The sequence below is a fragment of the Clavelina lepadiformis genome, chromosome 2, assembly GCF_947623445.1.
Source record: "Clavelina lepadiformis chromosome 2, kaClaLepa1.1, whole genome shotgun sequence".
NCBI classification, from domain to species: Eukaryota; Metazoa; Chordata; class Ascidiacea; order Aplousobranchia; family Clavelinidae; genus Clavelina; species Clavelina lepadiformis.
Genome location: NC_135241.1, coordinates 13,154,282 through 13,174,911, shown reverse-complemented (window position 1 = coordinate 13,174,911; position 20,630 = coordinate 13,154,282). Strand labels below are relative to the sequence as shown.

At 33.5% G+C, this 20,630-nt stretch overlaps 1 protein-coding gene across 4 annotated transcripts in view; it reads left to right on the top strand.

The window, feature by feature from the left end:
* The first annotated feature begins 6,693 nt into the window (after positions 1–6,693).
* LOC143445868 (uncharacterized) overlaps positions 6,694–20,630 on the top strand; it is a 40,696-nt gene continuing 26,759 nt past the window's right edge. For 2 of the 4 annotated variants that reach the window (XM_076945231.1, XM_076945230.1), the window contains exons 1-6: positions 6,694–6,843; positions 9,355–9,481; positions 17,077–17,166; positions 17,244–17,431; positions 17,664–17,712; positions 19,723–19,843. In XM_076945231.1, the coding sequence (XP_076801346.1) occupies positions 6,726–6,843; positions 9,355–9,481; positions 17,077–17,166; positions 17,244–17,431; positions 17,664–17,712; positions 19,723–19,843 (693 nt within the window). In that variant the 5' untranslated portion in view covers positions 6,694–6,725. Of the gene's footprint in view, positions 6,844–8,413; positions 8,510–9,354; positions 9,482–17,076; positions 17,167–17,243; positions 17,432–17,663; positions 17,713–19,722; positions 19,844–20,630 lie in introns of all 4 variants that reach the window. The other 2 variants (XM_076945232.1, XM_076945233.1) reach the window with 2 other exon arrangements.

Genomic DNA, 20,630 nt, shown 5'->3' with positions numbered 1-20,630 from the left:
AACATCGGGTAAGTACCTGTAAGTAGTTTTTTCCAAGAGATTTGTGTTCGTAGTCTGTCATCCCGCCATAAGTAAGCTAATGCGATACTGATGAAATATGTAGGCCTATTCTTTGGGTAGTTTACTGCAGTCTGATATTTTTCGTTAGACTATATCGGATACCGGTAGTCCAGGCTAGGTCAGTAAGATATTCGTTTAAATTGTTAGAGTGAGTAGTTAATAGCCAGTTTTATAGGCTAACCCAGGTCTTGCCACGTGTATAGAATCAGGCATTAAAGTGATAAACGGTAGTTTAGCTACGACCGACCGTAGCCTAGCGTTAGTAAATTTACATAAGCAGATCAATCAATTATTTTTGTCATCGTTTGGTAACAAAATATCAAGTACCGGTACGGTACCGGTGCTAGGGTCTGTAATGAAATGGTTGTATAGCCTATTGTACCTTATCCTGTAAGGTTGAACCACTTCACTACAATGTTTGCTAGTTGAATTGTTTATTGCGGTCAATGGTATATGAGTCTAATAAGGTCGTTGTCTGCTTTTCTCAACCTTGGATGTAATTGTTCACCTTAATGAATTATTGTCCTATGAAGGTGACAAGAAAGTTGTCTAACTTGACACTGAACTTCTTCAAATTGAAATCAACAGTAGTTTTCACAAGAATGACAACTGTATAAACTGATTATATTGAAGCTTCTTTGAACAAATACATTTAGACAAAACATTGGCAAAGCAGCAACAGCAAAAAGCTGCTGCTGCAACCTTAGTACACAAAGGAATGAATGAATGAATAACTCATAATGCACGTACGATAGGCAGGAAGCAATCAATAGACAATGCAATATTCAATCATGAACTAAAACAATGAGCAGGAAACAGGATGACACACAATGCTTATAAGCTTTGCTAAGCAGATTTGCAACACCAGGAACTGGTTGGCATGATATTTATGTCACGTTTTGTAAAGCCGATTTCCGTAAACAAAACTCTATGCAGTATTCCATATGTATATTTTAATCTCTCCTTATCATCACAGGTCTATCAGCGGTATTGTGGTCACATTTTTTCTTTGCGATTTAAAGCTCATGTTAAATCCGTTTACCTAGGGTTAGAGAAAAAATTTTTAACCATATTGTGCAGAATTCAATTTCCTTTTTTGTTATAATTTTATATTAATTTCAACTGATGCAAAAACGGAGCAAAGCGATTTTTTTCAAGCCTATTTTTCCGGGATATTGCGGACACTCCTTTCAAATGTGGCTACACATCCCCATAAATGCATCCGCATGTCCCTGCTTTTGCTGACAGATTTTTATGAAGTATTTAGCCTTTTACAGTATTGCAGTATTTTTTGTGCAGAGGAAGAACACTGGAGATAAAAGCAATGCAAAATAAATTGTTTATTTTTCATTGGTTTGCGAATAATTGCATAATAAGGGACGTGTATGTATAAATATTTTAATAATAAGGGAGAATAATATTCAGGTAACTTGGTTTGTGTAAATGTGGTTTTCATTTCGTTTTTACTTTTGCATTTATACAACGGTCGGGCCAAGTTTTAAAACGTTTCTAGTATACCTCGCCTATCCTATAAGCGTAACTTAACCGTAACGATTATCATATTTTTACTGTGTAATGCAAAATAAAAAGTGAGTCATTATGCTTTGAGTATTGAAAGCCACTTAGGCCCTTCCCATAGACATTTTGCCGTTTTTAATAGCTGAAAGAGCTGGGTTTAGCGTTACTTGATCATAAGACTTCCTTGATTTCTTATTTGTTAACTCCATATTGCTCAAATAGACCGAAGTATGCAAATAATCGCGTGCAAACAACGCACTTGATAAACGAAAATGACCATGCTTTGCTGTCTGCATTTTGGGGGTTGTTTTGTAATTGTGATACCACACAGAATAATAGAACATAAAAATAAAACATTGAAAAAAAACACATAGAAATATAAAATTTTGTACATACACGGTAGAAGAATACAGCTACTCGTATATGAAAGAAGAATGAAAAAAGAGCAACATTTGTTGAAGAAACAGCAGTTTAGTTTACAGAGTGAAAAAACTTTTTTTGCTGTCTTTCATATCGTTCTGGTCTTTACTTAAGATAGCCACATTCTAAGGGTAATAACAAACATTTTACTTGGAGTAGCTCCCTGAAATTTGTTAGAGTTGTTTTTAAGGAATATTAGATAAGGTTAATTAAAAAAAAATTTTACCGGCCGCAAAAGCGCCGATTGACCCTAGTGTATTGCATAGCCAAGAAGAAATATCAAGTAGCCTATTTTCAGTATCAATTCTTTGATTTAAGGATCACAATTTAGTTAGTCCTGGGCTACACTTTCTGTGTATACCACAATTGTTTCATTATTTTGCAATCTGATTCTTAAGAAAAATTAGAAGGTTGCAAATTCTGTATGGAAATTCATAAATTTCAGTTGAATACATTATATAATTTTAAACACTGAAAATGTGATTAATTTCACTTGTAATACTTTTCATTATTACTTCAAGCAAACATAAAAAACTACAACAATATTACTGTTCATAAAAAAAGATTTTAAGAACCCATTAGCAATCAAGCGCATCACTCAACATTTCACAATCACTTAAGGAAATTGTTCACTGAGTTATCACGATCTATCTCTTCTCATTCATCAAACTTTTAAAAACTCTATACTGGATACTGAATAATGATATCATAGCATGCAACGGTACGTATATACACTGAAGGAAAGAATTAAAGAAACAGAATTCCAACTTGAGGCGCAATGCGTTTATCAATTACAAGAAATGATTTGAACTTTTAGACTCGAAGGTTTACAGATTAGGGGATAATTCTAACAAAAGAATTTTCAATAAAGCGAAATAAATGTCAATCAACATTGTCTATTTTTAGAATGACAATGCGCTTATTACGTGGTCAATCGTGCCGATAAACATGTTTACCAAATAAGTTGTCAATCACATAGGGGTTATTTCGAATTCGGCGAGTTAAGATTGCAATGTGAATTTTAATCCCTGCCTGCTTTACAATAAAACTTAGCCCGCGTAGTTATTTCAAACATGGAACTATTTCCGGCCCGCGAGATCATTGTACAGTATAATTTACTTTTTTCAAGCAAAAAACAAGATTATAACAAATCGCACAATACAGTTGCACAGCATTTGCCCGAACAATAGAGTAAATAGATTTATTCTATCGCTTGTAACCTGAGCTGCAGCAGAAGAATAATTAAAAAAGCCCAGTCAAAACTGCTCTTAATCAGCAGCCTCAGTTTAATTTTGGCAAGTCTAATAGTACGGCACCTTTCAATATAGCCAAACTTTCTAATGCAATTTTTAATTTTAACTTTCAGCGGCTTTAAACACCGAACAATGCAGCACATACTTAATAAAATATTTTTTAATTCATGTTGTTCAAACTGAGTGCGCGGCCCAATTACCGTAAAATACACTGGTTTTTCCAAAGCATTGTGTTCAATAATAAACCTACTTCGTGGTAGGTAAGCTTTTATTCTACATCTTGGTAGGGTATATTATCGAGTGCGATGTATTTCTACTTTTTTTCGTCAATATTTGTTGGACTTGTATTCGAAGAAGAATAAAAAACCGAGCTTAAAACATCAAAAACTTGGTGCTGTTTTGCTGCCTGTTCCAATTCATATACTCGTGTCGCGAAACGTTCAATCAGTTATCATCTTTAAGGCCTGCGGCATTAAATAACTTTTAAAACTTGGCCCCTGGTGTGATTGAGTTTGACACCCCTGTCTTAGTACAGTAAGTTCAAAAGTGCAAGGTAGATAACATGTTTTCGAAACAGATTGTCAATCAACTATTCTTCGATAGGTTAATAATTAAGTCGTAAATTGAGAATGAACTTATGGCAAGTATGACGTTATGTAATAGCGTGGTAAATAGCAGAAATATAATCATAACATCACAACTTGACAATGGAAACAGCATCCTCCAGTCCTGTATTGGTTTTTTCTAACATAAAGAGCAGAATTTTAGATAGCACTTTAAGGTAAACTTTACCTATACAAGAATTAGGCCACAAAAAGCTTAAATGCAAACAAAAAAGTGGTGAAATTCAAAATTTAATGTTGTATACGTTGTTGCTTAACTTGAGTCCATTTATTTCGAAAACCGGGGCGTATATGCCGTTTTATTTGGTATTTTTATTGTGCTGTAATGGTTAGCATTTTGTTGTTCGTTCCCTCACTGACAATAACAAAAAAATAAATAATACTAGTTCAGGTTAGTCATATAAGTGCCTTTCTTCATACTTGAAACTACGAGACAAGCAAAACATTTTTTTTCACCCATTCAATATAATAACACCTGCGTAATGCCTATTTTGGCCCAAAGTCACTGCTCGCACCACGAAAATCCTTTTGTATGAACAGCGTTTGCAATGACAAATCCTAGTTATGTAGGATCTAGTTATCCTAGATGTATGCAGAATTTCGTGGAACAATGCCAACGCACTTGTCATCTGATTCATTACACGCACCTTTAATTGAAACAGCCATTTTGGAGCCTGTTTTATAAAAATTTAGTACTAAAATTCAATGGAAGGCATTAGGTACACTAGCCATTTGCCAAATGTTTTTCCGACTGGAATGATGCGATTTCTTGGAGTTTATTTTGCAAGTGATTTATGCTATTTTTACTATAACTAAGTTCAAAGAATATTGCATTAATCGATAAAATTGGAACATTGTCAAATCCAGTTTCAGCTTGATTGGGTTGCAGAAATCGAAAATAAATATGTATAGGCTTATATGCAACAATTAGAAAAAGAACTTTTATCTATATCACAAGGAAAAGCATTGTCAATAACTCGCCATATCATGTCTTCAACAGAAATTCCTTTTATGAAGCTATTTAACAATTTTTTTTGTATTTTTTGTTTTTGCTAAGTTACGATCACAAAACCGGGGATTAACCAAAAGTGCATGTGAAAAGTGGTTCACAAATGGTTAACATCATCCTTTTCGCTCCTGACAGCGAATATCTATGACAGCGAATAAGTAAACCATATGATATGAACTAGAACCAAAGGACGCAAACATAGCAAAAAGTAAACTGTTAGGTTCCCTTGCATTGCAGAAATTCATTAGGAGAAAATACTTGTGTAGCACCAGATCTCGTCCCCTTATTGTGGCATCATAAATTTCATTCTGACTACTTTTTTTAATCAGCATAAGTTGGGTTCCTGCGCAGTTAGAAAATTAAACTCTAGCATTATGAGCATTAAACCACATTGAAAATTGAAATTAAAAGTTTGGATAACGTCTTTGTAATACAGGAGTCGCCGCTTATAAGATCCACCTCCATTCCAGCAGAAATGGATCCTTTGAACGACAGATCTACTTTAGGTCTCTATATGAGTCAAACAAACTCAGTGTGCATGGTTGTTAATCATGTAATGTATATGAACGTCAGAAATAATTCAAAGAACAAAAAAAAGCACATAAATCACTCAAAATACACAAAGAAAGCATTTAAAAAAATCTATCTAAAGTTGCTTGAGCCGATACAACAACTGGGGAAAAGCATTTTATTCGTTTTTTTTACTACATTTTACCATGTGGCCAGACATACTAACCGGAGTCGTGGATCCAATAAGCGAAGTATTTTGCACTACGTTAGTATGTAAAAATTCCGTTCCACAAGATTTGGCTCCAATAAATGTCTGGATCCAATATGCATGGATCCTATAAGCAGTGACTACTGTAATTTTGTAAGCAAATAACAAACAGCTATAAATAAACAAACTACAAACAAGCATATATATATTTCATTTAGCAATCAGCCATTTATATGCCCATCACAGCTCTTAAGTTGAAAAGAACTGCCGAGAACTCATCCCTTAGAATCTAAGTTAATTAAATCAAAATCTTAGAATAAAAGTTAAGGCTTAGATGAAGTGCATAACAATGTGTTCAATATTCCATCTCAACCAACTGGGTTAGCTGCTATCCGCCAGTCAGGCTGCTGCTCAGTTAACACTATAATTAGATTTGAATATATGTCATAATAATACTGGGACTGGTTTTGGCACTACACCGGTTATCTGGGCAATCTACTTGTGCAGAAGAATTTATACAAACACATGGACACACATAAACTTCGCTGAATTTTTGGGAAACGAACTGATCAACCCCTTGAAAATTTTCTAGATCCACTCTGACTGAGATAACAGCTGCGAGAGCAAAAAAGTGCTACAGGTGATGTACGACACAACTTAGTTGCCATCAAAAACAGGAACACGTAAAATTGCTGGCTTGGAAAAACTTCATCTTAATGAAATGAAACATTTTTTTTTTTGTTTGTTTATAAACTGTATTGAAGCAATTTCTACAAGATAGCTTGCGTTTTGGATTATTATAAATTTAAAAGTGAAAAAAGCAGTTCTGTGTGGACAGTGAGGTTTTTAGTTGAGAGGACTGAAATGCATGGAAAGAAATCTGTTGCTAGCAGTTTCATGTGAGGTGATTGTTTGTTTGTTATCAGGTGTTCATGTTGAGATTCTGATAATCGAGGCCTGACTGTTACATAAATAAATAAATGAATACCACTGCAAAACAAAATGATTTTTTTAAGTTTTATAACAATTAAAAGCCGCATGTCTTTTTTTCTTTGTTTCAAATGAACAAATGTTATTTAATGTTGTAGCTTTACCACTGTTATAGTCGTGTCCTGATTGTTGTGATGGCAAGGTTTAATGAAAGTGGTATTCCATCGGAGTTTTTCTTGCTTTTGAGAAAACTTGAAGCTGAGATACATGACAATGAACATTTTGCTACTACTGAGAAACAAGTTATCAAAGGTAAAACTGTTCATCTTTGTGTTGGTTGGGTGGTGTAAATGTTAGAGCACCTGACTCAACCTTTAGCAATCCAATTTTATCACTTTGTGTCATTGCTCCAGTACTTCTCAACTGGGTTGCCAAGTAAGATTTGTAAGTTGTTATTTATGGGTTTGAATTATATTAAACAAATATTATAGTTTGAAACACAATAGCCTACATCAGGGGTCGGCAACCTACGGCCCGCCATGCGAAATCGTCCGGCCCGAGACATATTAATTAGTTATCACAAGAATACAGCCCGCCGTGTCTTATTGAGTTTCAAACTGTAGTGTTAGCATTGTTTGAAAAAATTGTGGTATTGTTACGCCATAAGTACATCATACTAGTAACTAGTCTATTGTTACGCCATAAAACTGGTGAGAAGGCGGTAGACTAGTATCTCGTAATGACGTAATCAGTACGAGATTGTCTGTAGAGTACTCATTTATGCACCAATAACTCGACTAACTATTCTCTTTCGTTCCCTTCTCGCGGTCAGCTGGTTTCCCGCACAGCGGGGGCGCGGCGTAACAAGAAGAATTTCTAGAAATGTGTCACTTTTACAAATACTTAATTTATACTCACGCTTTGCCGACATTCGTTCTCTACAAAATAAATTCAGGCTTATCAGTACTCCCTTTGATGTGGACGCCAATACCATTCCCGAAAAATTTCAAATGGACCTTATTGAAATGCAATACAGTGACGAATTGAAGGCAAAATTTCATACAAAGGGCATATCGCTGCTTGACTTTTACAAAAAGTACCTTCTTGAAAGTGGTCTTTATCCCAGCTTGACCAACAATGCAAAAGAAATGGCATTGATGTTTGGTAGCACGTTCATATGTGTACAAATGTTTTCATCAATGAAATTCACGAAGAGCAAGCTGAATCCCGAATTTCTGATGCCCATTTAGAAAATGTTCTGGTTCTTACTTCATCTGACTTGTCACCAGATGTTGAAAAACTTTCACAAAGCAAGCAGCATCAAGTGTCTCATTAATGCTGTGTTGTTGAAGTGTGAATACATAAATTTTGTTCTTTTTGTGATTGGTATGATTGAGATTGCAGCAATGTGGCGTAATATACTCAAGTGAGTGTGAATTATAGTATTAATGAAAATTCCGGCCCGCCAAAGAGTTGTACGCTCGACATTTGGCCCGTGACTAGCAAAAGGTTGCCGACCCCTGGCGTACATGCTAGGTAAAAATGAAAAGTGGCAGTGCTTGTTTCACTTTATTTTCCATGTTTTGTAGCCTGATTATTGTAATAAAAGGCCATTTCACATGCATGAATCATCACAGTCAGAGCTGGGCAACCTCTTTTTCAAAAGATCGTCTCTGTTGTTCATCAATGAAAAGAAAAGAGCTTGCTTGTTTTGTCGCTTACGCACCCAATCTTTTTAGCAATTAATATTTTAATATTAATATTTTCACTCCTACATATTTCCGAACACTAGTTGCATTCATATGTTGCAAAATTGCATTGTAAAATGTGTGTTTAACTGCAACTGTAACTGCTTATCATTATTTGTTTGTAAATTTTATAGGAAATTTCATGGAATCCTATGTTGAAGAGTTTTGTTTTGGTCATACCTGCAAAAATGATTAATAGGCGAGTAGAGTATTACGAACCATTTAGAATTGTAGGTGCCGACTTTTGCTGAGCTGTCAAGTGCGGAGTCGGTTGAGTTGACAGTTGAGTTGACAGTTGAGTTGACATGGAACCATTAAAACTTAGTGGTTCAAAATTTTTTAAATACTTAAGAATATATTGGTTGGAATTTTCCTGCTCGATCAGGTTTAAATATCGAGCAATGCAAAGGGCTGTGTTAAGCAAAGCTATTGTTGACTCCATGACAGTGCTGTTAAAGCGCCTGGCTCGTTATAATACAACCTGTGTTCGATACCCATTGCACTTTCATTGCAAAGCTCTTAAGTAAGGTATGAATGATGCTTATTCCTCTTCAGTGGACCTCATGAACAGTTACAAATTCGAGGAAATTAAGCAAAAACAGTCCGATTACAAAGATTATGATGCTTTATGGAAATCAGTTTGCGGCCAATAAACATACTTTTGTGATATGAATTTTAGCTGTTTTAATGTGACATTGTGGCCGTGGCAGTATTTGAGTTTCATAGTGGACAATTTATTACTTAAAAGCAAGTTTTCCAGTTCACTTGCAATCACCCAAAACCTTAGTTTTAAAGTTTTTTCTCAATAGCACTAAATGGGTATAGCTTACTATGTACAGCAACATTTTTGAAAAAGATAAAAAAAGGTCATGTTCAACAGAAATCCTAAGAAACACCCTACAACTTTCAGAAATTACCACCAATATTACGTACTGTTACTACTGACCTATGAAGTTAATGCATTACCCTTCACGAGGAAAGCATATTTTTATTAAATTGGTTTTGTAATAGCATGACTAAAAATTGTATTGGGCTTTTGATTAGCATCTTGCAATAATTAATTCCATTTTTGCAGGATACGAGAAGGAAATAACATACAAAACGCAGGCTGTTAATTTACAGCAAGGTGCAAATGCTGAGTTGGTAACATCAATAAGCCATCTTACAGCTGTTCTTGATAATCAAGGAAATCAAAAAGAAAGGTAGCTTAAATACTTGGCCTTAAATCAAAGATTAGTTGTCAGTAAACATACTGGTGGAAGGATTTGTAATAATATGGAGTGGTTAAGCAGTTATTGCCAAAATTGTATCACAAGTTTAGCATTCTATTTACAGTTGACCCAAATACCTGAGTCATCCTTATTGTTTTTTTTTTATAGTGACAGGATAAGATCCGCTATCTTCATCATAATTAAGCAATGAATTTGTGTTTTTTGCCACTAATTTATGGCAATTGCTGCTTAACCACTAAGCATCAGTACAGATTCTTTCACCAGTGGTAAAATTCTAGGTTAATGTTGCAAAGTGGTAAAAGATACAAAAATGACGAATAAATTTATATTTATATTAGATTATACGTCTGTACCTTTCCGAAAAAACAAAAAAGTACATTTTATTACATTATAAAAAAATCATTTAATTATTAGATAAAATTCTGGTAAATATAGCATCTGATGCCAAAAAACATGATATTCTTCAGTAACTAAATTTGAGCCTGATCATGACCCTGTACAGTGTTATAAACTCTGGATAACATTGTTTAAGTCAACTGAAAAATTTACTCGTTCTAATAAATAGCCGAGCCATGTATGGAATAGCCATATGTAATTTAACAGTTGCTAAGACATAACGGTACATTTTTTCTACTTTTAACTTGTTCTTTTGTATTATTCATGATGTGATTACTATTTATTAAAAATGTAGTAAACAATTCTGTTTAAGTACCATTAATAGGGATGGGCTGAATGCAGTCTGAGTCTAACTTTGGCTTGGTTTTAATACTTGCACACATGTCGGTTTTCGTATTTTGATAGACTTCAACAATTATTTTTTAAATAACCCAACCGTGTAAATAATAAGCGAATGAGATCGCCATTTCATCATTCAAACATCTTCAGAAACAAGCAAGATTAGTTTGTTTCAGTAAGCTACTTTCGTTCAATGATTTAACGTTCACACCTATGTTTCCTTCCTATGTTCACTTGTGTGAAAACATAAAAGCTATCGTCATTGGCTTTGCAGGGTAGGATCAGGACCACGTATTTAGTAATTAGTTGATTGTCGAAAAAACAAATTCAGCAAGTGGTACAAGGCAGAAAGTTATCAAAAAATGCAGGATTTGATATATTCCTGCAAACGAAGTGTTTGTATGAAAGCATTTCCAGTGAATTGCGTAACAAAAGATTCGATTTTTTCTTTCAAAAATGTGTGGAGTTGGCCGTAAACAGCATTATGATGATCTTTATTTATTATGTAACAATACAAAGATATGCGCCGTAGGATTTTCTCTTTACAAATTTTTTTCCATTATTAAAGTTATGCTTTTAGGAGAATGGTTATGCAAAAAGTTGATTCTAATTATTTAAGGTTTGACTGAAGTTTAAATTTAGACTGGAAGGAAGATTTAGTTAATAGCTTGGAACGCACATTCTTTTTTGGTAAATAATGGCAGCGGAAAATATTGGCTGTTCTTTTGTGAAAGGTTCAACTCAACTTTATACAACTACAATTACATAGTAAATAGCGTTTAAGTTATTTTTTGCCTTAAACTTATGAAATACTGCACATTAAGAAAAAATTGACTGATATATTTTTTGGCCATACATCACATTTGTAAAACGATATTTATGACGTACTTAAATTAAATAAACTTACCTTTGTGAAACCTTACATAATTTTTCACAAGCAAACAAAGTTATTGGAGACATTTTTACTATTAATGTTATTGCAGTTTGTAATGAAAATTCCTTCGTTAACTAGCCATGTTTTATCTTAATTATTTCTTGTGTCTTTCGGGCAAGTGTGTTTCTCTTCGTTGTTGAATACAACTACTTCACGGTTTGCTTTGTGACAAACGAACATCTTTTCAGCTGTGAGGTTGTGTTGCTTTGCTTATCCTTATTGTATTATTTCAGATGAATGATTCTACATTTAATGAAGCTAAGTTTAACGGCATCATTTAGTATACAGTTAATTTTTTTGTTACTAGCTGTATTTTCAGCGGCATTTTGCAGTATTTCACTGCATTTCAGACAAAAATCTATCATTCAGACTAATGCATATATTTGTAAATTTAATTATTATTTAGTTTTAGTTGTTAAATTGAAATAGGGGATTTTATTGAATACATGCTCCGGTTTTTTCCATCAGATATGGTGGAATTGAGCCAGTATATTTACTAACAACTTTCATTTAAGGCCAACTTGTTTTTGAGCTTTCCCTCACTTATACACACACTATAGACTTATTTTCACTTTATTTTTAGTAGTGAGTAGAATTTTGCGGTTAGCGCCTTTAATTAATAAAAGGGACATCAAGCCATCAAATTACTAACAGACGAAATTAGTTAATTGCATAACCATTTTGTTAGACATTTTTATGCAGTTATCAGATATATGTGTATGTGTTTAAGTGGTCTGCTTTAGAAAAACGGTTTATTGTGTACAAGCAACTGTGTACTCTACAAACATACACTTTAACAAAGCCATAAACAATCTTCACTACCAGAAAAACCGATTTGTGTATACTGGCATATAAAGCTTTCAAAACAAAACTATCAGACCCTAAAAACAACCTTAGGTTTATACGCGAAACCTTATGTCTGGTCATAACATATTATGTCTCATCAGATGCAATAACAGTGCGCGCACCTGTTATTATGGTTAAAATAACAAAACCAAAGAAATTCACAAGTACATTAGTCGTTAAAGTCTTTTTGATTTGTTGTTAGAAGTCATTGACAATCGAAGTAATTGAAATATCTTTTTGGGCGACATTCAACTTACGTTGTTGAACATCGTAGCATTGCTAGCCTCTTAATGTTTGAGTTTGATACATTTAAATACTGATGAAAGTCATTGTAACTATGCCATTTGATTAACATTATGTACAACAAAATTTAAGATTAAATGCTATGATTTACCTATGACGATTTAAAATGTCTTGATTTGTTGGATTATCAACCTTGTTTTAAAACAATTCCTTTGATATAAACAATGCCTCGCCGGGAATGCGGTTAAATTTTTCTTCACATAAAAGTCTCTCCTGCTTGTGTTGTTACTAAGCAGTGTATTGTCGTTTCGCTAAAAACTTCAGAAAAAATGACAAACACAACGCAATGTGTACCGGTAACAGTAATTGAAGTTCTACTCCTTTCTAGCATCCACATGCAGAAATCTATCAGACTTAAACAACAGTGTGCACTATGTACCATTAAGATTTGAAATAGTACCAAATTATCATGTCGTTAAAAGCAAAGTGAAACAGACGAAACAAAACTTTAATAACGTTTTTGGCGACTTAATGAGCACTGCAGTTATTTTGTCTGTTCTTCCGCAGGACTAACAACAACTCAGACAAAAACTTTATGCAATAATCCGATTTGTTCCTTTTAGTAGTATGCGATTAACCAACGTTTTTACTTAATGTTGGATAGGATTTCATTGGTGCTTCTGATTTGTATGCAATGAAACGATGTATGGGATTAAGTTATTATTCGACTTACCAATTTTGTCTGTTTATATACTAAACAAATGGTTCTCAACCTTTTTAGCTTGCGGACCGGTAAAATTTTAAAACCAATTTTGTGGACCGGTGGACCTTAAAAAATCAACCCAAAATGTAATTACGACAAAAGTATGCAACTTAAAAGTTGTTTTCGCTAAATTATACTGTAAAATTTCGTTAAATTTTGTTTAAAAGTGTTCTTAGCTTTCACATACAACTGGTCTTAAACGAGCTATAGCCTACTTTTAAACAGTTGGGCACAAAACTTGCAGCATTTGTGACGTACGATAAAGTCCAAAGTAGACCATGAACTCTATGTTACGTCACACTACTGCAATTTACGGAACTGACAAAGCTTTAAATCAGTATAAAATTTAATGTTTTATTTCTTTAATAAATGAACAAGCCTTCAACATCTTGCATTTTGCAATCGAGATATAAAATTTTAATATATTTCATGGACCGGCAGGAAAGTTGACGCGGACCGACGGTTGAGAACCACTGTACTAAACGTATATATATACTATGTATGTATAACTCATATATTTATGATAACAACACCTAACAATTCCAAATGGCCTAAAATAAACTTCATTATTATCAATGGCATGAAAATATAATAGGGTTTCCTAATTTTAATATTTAGGTATAAATCTATATCAGGGCTGTCCAACCTTTTTGGCCAAAAGGCCACATGCGATTTACGAATGATTGCGCGGGCCACTTGAGTGTTTACTGCTAATTTCTAATTAAAACTCTCACACCAAAATTCTAATCTTAGAAATACGTATTATCCTTTTTTACAATTATAAGAACAATAAAAATTCCTAGATATAGTAAATTCAACAAAGTTTTTACTACACGTCGACATTTCAATGTGAAGTTTGGCACTGTTTTTCTCTAATAAGTTTAGCAATATTCGGTGAGATGGATGATGTAGCAATGCGAAGCGAGTTTTTCATATGGCTGTCAGAAATTAGTAAAGAAACAATAAATGCCAATTTCTTGGAATGTAAGTTCGCCATAAATTACGTGGGCGATTCAGTTGATAATATAACTCATTTCGATAAATACCGCGCCGGCCACTCAGAACCTTCCCGCGGGCCACGGGTTGGACACCCCTGGTCTAGATGAACCATTTAAGTGGAAAGATCATGTTGAAGAGCTTTATAAAAAAACTCTCAAAAACCTGTTCGACTTCGTTCGAAATTCGACAATATACAGTAGAATCCGCTTAATAAATCCACTTGCAATTTTGGATTTAATAAGCGGTGGTTTTATTATTATCTATCACAATAGAAATGAGTACACTATACAAAAAGAAGCACACATATTTTAATAGAGTGCATTGCACAATACTTATTTATCTGGGGGCAGTGCAAAAAACTGTTCCGGAATGGTTTGTTTTGGGTAGAAAGGTCACTCTAAGATGGCTCTCTATTTGTGTCTTCATGAGGTAAAACATATCCATGTTTTTGATTCCAGTTTTTGCCAATCCCAGAGGCCAAGCGGCGAAGGTACTCCTGACTGCTTCGCGCTGACTAACTGACGGCAAAGCTTTATAGCGATTCGACAAATCCAGCTTCTCAACTCCTCTTTTGTCTTGTCTAAACTGTTTCATTGCGCAATGTAACTACACTACTTTGTCGCAATGAAAATGGCTTGTTTGAAAAATGCTGCGGCACATTCATATGGGACAATACTTCATTGTTACGCAACACTAGTGTAACCGCTAATATTGTAGTGTTACACAACACTGGACTGATAATACAACAAACTGTAATCCCAATTTGAAAACATTCGATTCATTGAGATTGACATACATTAGATTGAGATTACATTAAATTTTGTTCACAAAAATCGTTATGAAACGAATTTATAAAAGGAATTTTGGATTTATTAACCGGCTATTTTTCAAAGTAAAATTTTTGTCCTACAATAAAATAGATTTAATAAGCGGATGGATTTATTAAGCCGATTATACTACAAAGAAAAAAGTAATGATGATTTTATAGTATCTTACAATATGGTATAATAATAGTGTGGGGATCTGCACGAATCTGTAACATCTGAATCTGTATTTTAATACCTTTAAACATATTACACTACAAAATAGTAAGACTAATTACCTTTAGTAATAAATATACCAAATTAAAAACTCTTCATTTTCAAAATGATATCTTAAATATATCCCACATCTATCAATTACAGACAGGTAAATTCATACATAACAACTATACCAATTCTCTTTTCTTTCTCCCATTTATTCAACAATTATTTTTGTGAAATGCAAACAGTACATAAATACAATACCAGGTTATCTCAAGACAACCTATTTTTGGCCTGTACAAAAAGAGAAAAAGGAAAAAGAGCTTAATATTTGCAGGTGCCAATTCTTGGGATAAATTTAATTAGCAAATTAGTTGAAAAGAAACAAATCAAACAAATGCTTCTCTAAACATTTGAGATCTGAATTGCTGTAGGGAAAGTGCTGTTGAGGTTAATGTTCTTGTAACATTTCTTTTGTGTATTATTTTGTTCCATTTATTATTGTTATATTTATTTGCTATTAAGAAAACCTTTTTTTTATTTGATTTTTTATAGAATCTAGAGCGGCAGACTTTGATGACCGCGAGATCTTTAACTGCCCCACAAAGTAGTTTTTCTATGTCAACGCAAAGCCAAAGCATTTTTTTAATTAGAACCAAATTTGCTACGTAGCCTATGTTTTTCAGAATACGGAGCTTGTTAGTGGTTTTGCTGTTAGTAGATTGATACTCAATATATATCACAAACTTCTCCCGGATTACTTGCCACAACCAACGCTTGCAATTGTTGACAGATTATGCGACTGATTATTTTCGCAAACCACACTCTTAATATGTAAGATTGTGTATTGCAAAAGGTTTTTTGCAAAATTGGTAACTCCAGGTGAAACGGTTAACCTGCCAGCTGATTATTATACGGCACTACTGTACTATTATTGAAAATGTTCCATAAAGCATATTTAAAAACATACCAAATTAAGAATATGCAAACAACATTTTTCATGATAACCTACTTTGAAGAGCATAATCTTTGAAAGTTGAAATGCAGTTTTTGTAAATTAAAAATTGAAAACCCTACAAGTATAGCCTAGATTTTAGAGCACACTGTCGATAAAAAAAAATATTGCCAGCTAAAACCAACATGATTTTTTTTTAACTTGTCACAAGAAACGAAAACAGCCTGAGATAAAACATATTTAAATTAGCTTTGTAGTCTTATATTATTACAGTATAGCCTATGAAAAATAATTAACTTACCTGGTTTCTAACTTCAATGAGATAAATAAAAATAGAAACAAAATAAATTCCAATAAAAAGTATTGGACATAGGGCATTTTACTACCTTAATGTCATCCAAATTGTATGCATTGACTTTCTCATTTGTTACCACTGCAAAAGGGTTCCATGCAACAGTAAATGCTAGCACTCGACAATAATTACAAAAAATCTCAATGAATCTGCTTTTTTCCATAAAAATCTTCAGCTAAATGACAATGCAGCTCCTTGTTGCCAACATGAGCAACTGAGACGCTTTGTCTGGTGAAAAATGTAACCGCATTTCAGCCGAAGCATTGTTTAAATTAAAGCGATCGTTTTGAAACATGGTTGATAACATGATTATGTGAAAGAAATGGTAAACCATAACATTCATCTTATTTTTTTCGTATAAAAATATTGATATCAAATGGTGGTTGTTGCAATGACTTTTATCAGTATTGAAAATGTAATAAAACCTAATATAAAAGTAGGCTACAAATACAACAGCGATAATAACAAAACCAAAAAGAACGAACTCCATGCCAAAAAGCATCTCAAATATCGGTACTTTAACAATCATGATTTTTAGCAACAAGTCGATCAAAATCAAAGATGTTTGATTGATCATTGGCTTTGGATGTGAAATTATCACACGTCATCACTCTAGTAGATAGCACTTGCGTGATATCATGCTGAATTGTTTTCCAGATATTTTTGATGTATTTTGTAGTTTACTGTTTGAGTAAGTTTCAATCTTGTGTTTGCAGTGCAAGAGAAGCTGGAAAATTAATGAAGGAACAAGTTAAAACTAAACAAAATATGTTTGAAATTGTGAAAGAACAGTATCAACAAATGAGGTAGAACAAGATTTTGTTTTTACCTAACTGGCATTGATAGATGTTGTTTTTATGTTTCTTCTAAAATTACTTTGCAGGAATAATTGTATTGCGGTTTATGATGAATATGCACTTAAGCTAGATCAAAGATTGAGAAATTATGAAAAAATGCCACGTGTAGCAGAACACAACCATCTAGTGAAAGTTTCAACTAACTTGAATATGGTGCTTGATGTAATACAAGAGCAGGAGGAAAGATTACAGCAAAAAGTTTCCACACAGAAAGGTCATATGAGTTACAGTAATTTGTAGGCTGGCATGGTTTGTTAATGCGCAACAAAGCTAAAATAACATATGGTAAATTTTGTTGTCTGCATTTTAGCATATACTAATTTTGTGTTTTATTTTATTGCACGGATAAATTTGTGTGATGTAGACTTTTCATAAATCTTTATATTTAATTTTCTATGTGTTACAGTTTGTAGCTAACTAGCTTGTGTTTATTCAATCATTTTTAGATCAGTTGATCCTGGATATTATGTCGGTCGAAGAATGGGGTATACAAGTGTATCCTTTTGGAGTAAATACATTGTTGCATATACTGCACAGTTGCAGTCAAAATCTTTACAATTTTTTAAAAATTATGTTTTTATTTTTAATACAAGGAAAAGGTTAGCACCGTTTTTAAAATCTGCTTTTTGTCTCATTATACAAACCCATCTGCTATTCTTCTGTTACAATTGCTTAGCAGGATATATAAGAAATTAATATGTTTTGTGGATTGTTGCACATACTGCAAATCTTTGAAATTTTAAAAGTTCTTTTACTTTTAATGCTTGCAAAAGGTTAGCACTATTTTTGAAAAGTTACTTTATATCTCAATATACAATTTCAGTTCGTAGTCTTTTGTTATGAATGCCTATTGGCATATATATGACTTCATTAATTAGAAACAGCAATTTTCTGTATTATAAAATGGTAGCTGTTTTGCTCCTTTTTCAACTATTCTAACCCAATTACACCAGATACACCTTATATATTGCTCAATAAGCATAACACTGATGGTGAACATGAACATGAATAGTGAAAGCAGATCAATAAAAAGTAATCAACTAAAGCAATGTTTCCCAAAATTTTTTACGATACTGTGATGAACCAAATCATTGACAACAACAGTATCTATATAAGTATAGAATGGATTTATAATACGAAAGCAATAAATAATTAAGTAAAATACTTTGTCGTAATCAGCAAGTCAATTAAATGCATGGTATACTGTAGTGCAGGGGCGGGCAACTTTTTCGGTCGGCGGGCCTGATATGAGAAAATAAAGTACTTGGCGGGCCGGATTCCTGAATCGATACATTAATCGTGTATTTATCCACCTATGCAAGGAATAAATCGTATTTAATGTAAACTTTAAGTTTTAAGCATAGAGACCAAAAACAGTATTTAATGAATTTATTAACGAATAATGTACTTCAAAAGCTGCTGAAGTCAAAACTGAACTGCTAAACTGAACTGCTGAACTGTCTGCGGGCCGCTCAAAATCCCGTCGCGGGCCGGACCCGGCCCGCGGGCCGTATGTTGCCCACCCCTGCTGTAGTGGTATATGTCTAGAATGAACAAAAGAATGTTTTTGCACTGAGTGAGAAGTACACAGAAACGCTAGCTGCTTGAGGAAATAAGCAATTAGTATAATTGGCCAAGGAAGACCACAATTATCTCAAGCGCCTCCTGGACATTTTACTGATTATCAGTAAATGCGCATTCGCCAACACTCAATCAAAAAAATGTAAAAATTAAATTATTTTTCATTCGAAAAACGGGAAAAAACCACATGCATGCTTTCAAAACTAGCATAAAATTTTTATAATTGCTTGACGTACGATGGGTCAATTTCGACAACTAAAACATTTATGACACAGCAAGACATTCCTCTTTTGAACTGAAAAAAACGCTTTTCTTTTACCAATGTCAATAAGCGAATCAATCGAACATTTCCAAGCCTAACTCCTGCCATCAAATCAAAACTAGGTATCAATCATTATTACACCATCCACCGTTTAAGTCAAATAAAGCTTTTGTTATGAATGAACATTTGCTGTTCGAAAACGAATCACTCTGTGAAGCAACGTTGAATTACAACAAGAATTACCACATTATCAGTCACAGGGTTCCTAAAGGCATCATCTTTCTGCTATGTTTTTTTTAAATTAATAATGACTAAAAGTCACTTTGTCATCCTGTTCCTGGGAACTACCACGATTTACTATCAGCGCCCCTTTAATGTTCTCAAATGCCTCCAAGGAGGCGCTTGCACCCACTTAGGGACCCAGTGAACTAAAGAATGTAAAGTAAACGAAAAATTGAAAATTGGCTCTTGCTGCCACAACGCTTAAACTTCTTTTATTACTTTTCACTCTATTTATTTTTGTTCTACTTATATATTCACGCTTTTTAACTGTTAAAACGTAGCATGTAGTACCATAGAATATAGTAGAGAATAGTGATAATAAAACTGTATGTGATAAGTTCACCCATGTTATGCTATATCCTAAGCTTTATCAAATGCAGTGCAAAGCTTTATAGTTGTGCCAATCTTGTCAACAAGGACTTTTCACATCAGCTGATGAAGATCAAGATACTTAGAGAAGAAGTTAAGAGATTGGAAGCAGAAAAGCATGAAAAAGTGCAGGTATTCCTTGTAATATCCAAAAAGCAATCGTCAAATAGGTACATAAATATGTGTGGTATTGACTTGATTGTAAGTTGGAGCTTATATAGTTTTTGTATCATCATTTTTGTGACATGGTGACTTTCATTTTTCTTTCTGGCACAATTATATTGATTACTGTGCACTTTAATCAACATAACTCTTTTTCTTATATTTTCTTTTCTGTATCTATGCCTTTCTAACAAAATAGAACAACACACGAAGGATCAAGGTGTAACACCATACGATCATGATGAATGTGCGCCTACATTTTGTCTGTTGCTAGTGCTGACTGTTCATTATGATCAGGAGTGGCCTATTTTAATTTTTTGGCACCTATTAATTCAACTTACAATCAACTCAGTTCCATAATTGCTGTTTTGGACTGTTTAAATCATTCCAACGCCCAATAATTAAATGTTTTGCAATTAACCATTGTGGATTGCATAACCTTTCACATCTTGTTAAAGCTTCATTTATTTGTTGTACACATATTGCTGACAAGATGGTCACTGAACATTGATGCTGTATCTCGTTGTTCTATAATCACTTTCTAGTGTCTGTTGAGGCAATCATATTTTTAACACGTTGACTGCCAACAACGACATAATTCAAATGGGAATGGTCAGCTGTATTAGATATTGTTTTTTGTGTATTACAAAATATCTAGTCCTGTAAAAAAAATTATAGCGCCCATAGTGTAAAATATAGTGTATAAAATATAGTGTAAAATGTAGTGTATAGTAGGTAAAAGGTTAGTCCAATCGCT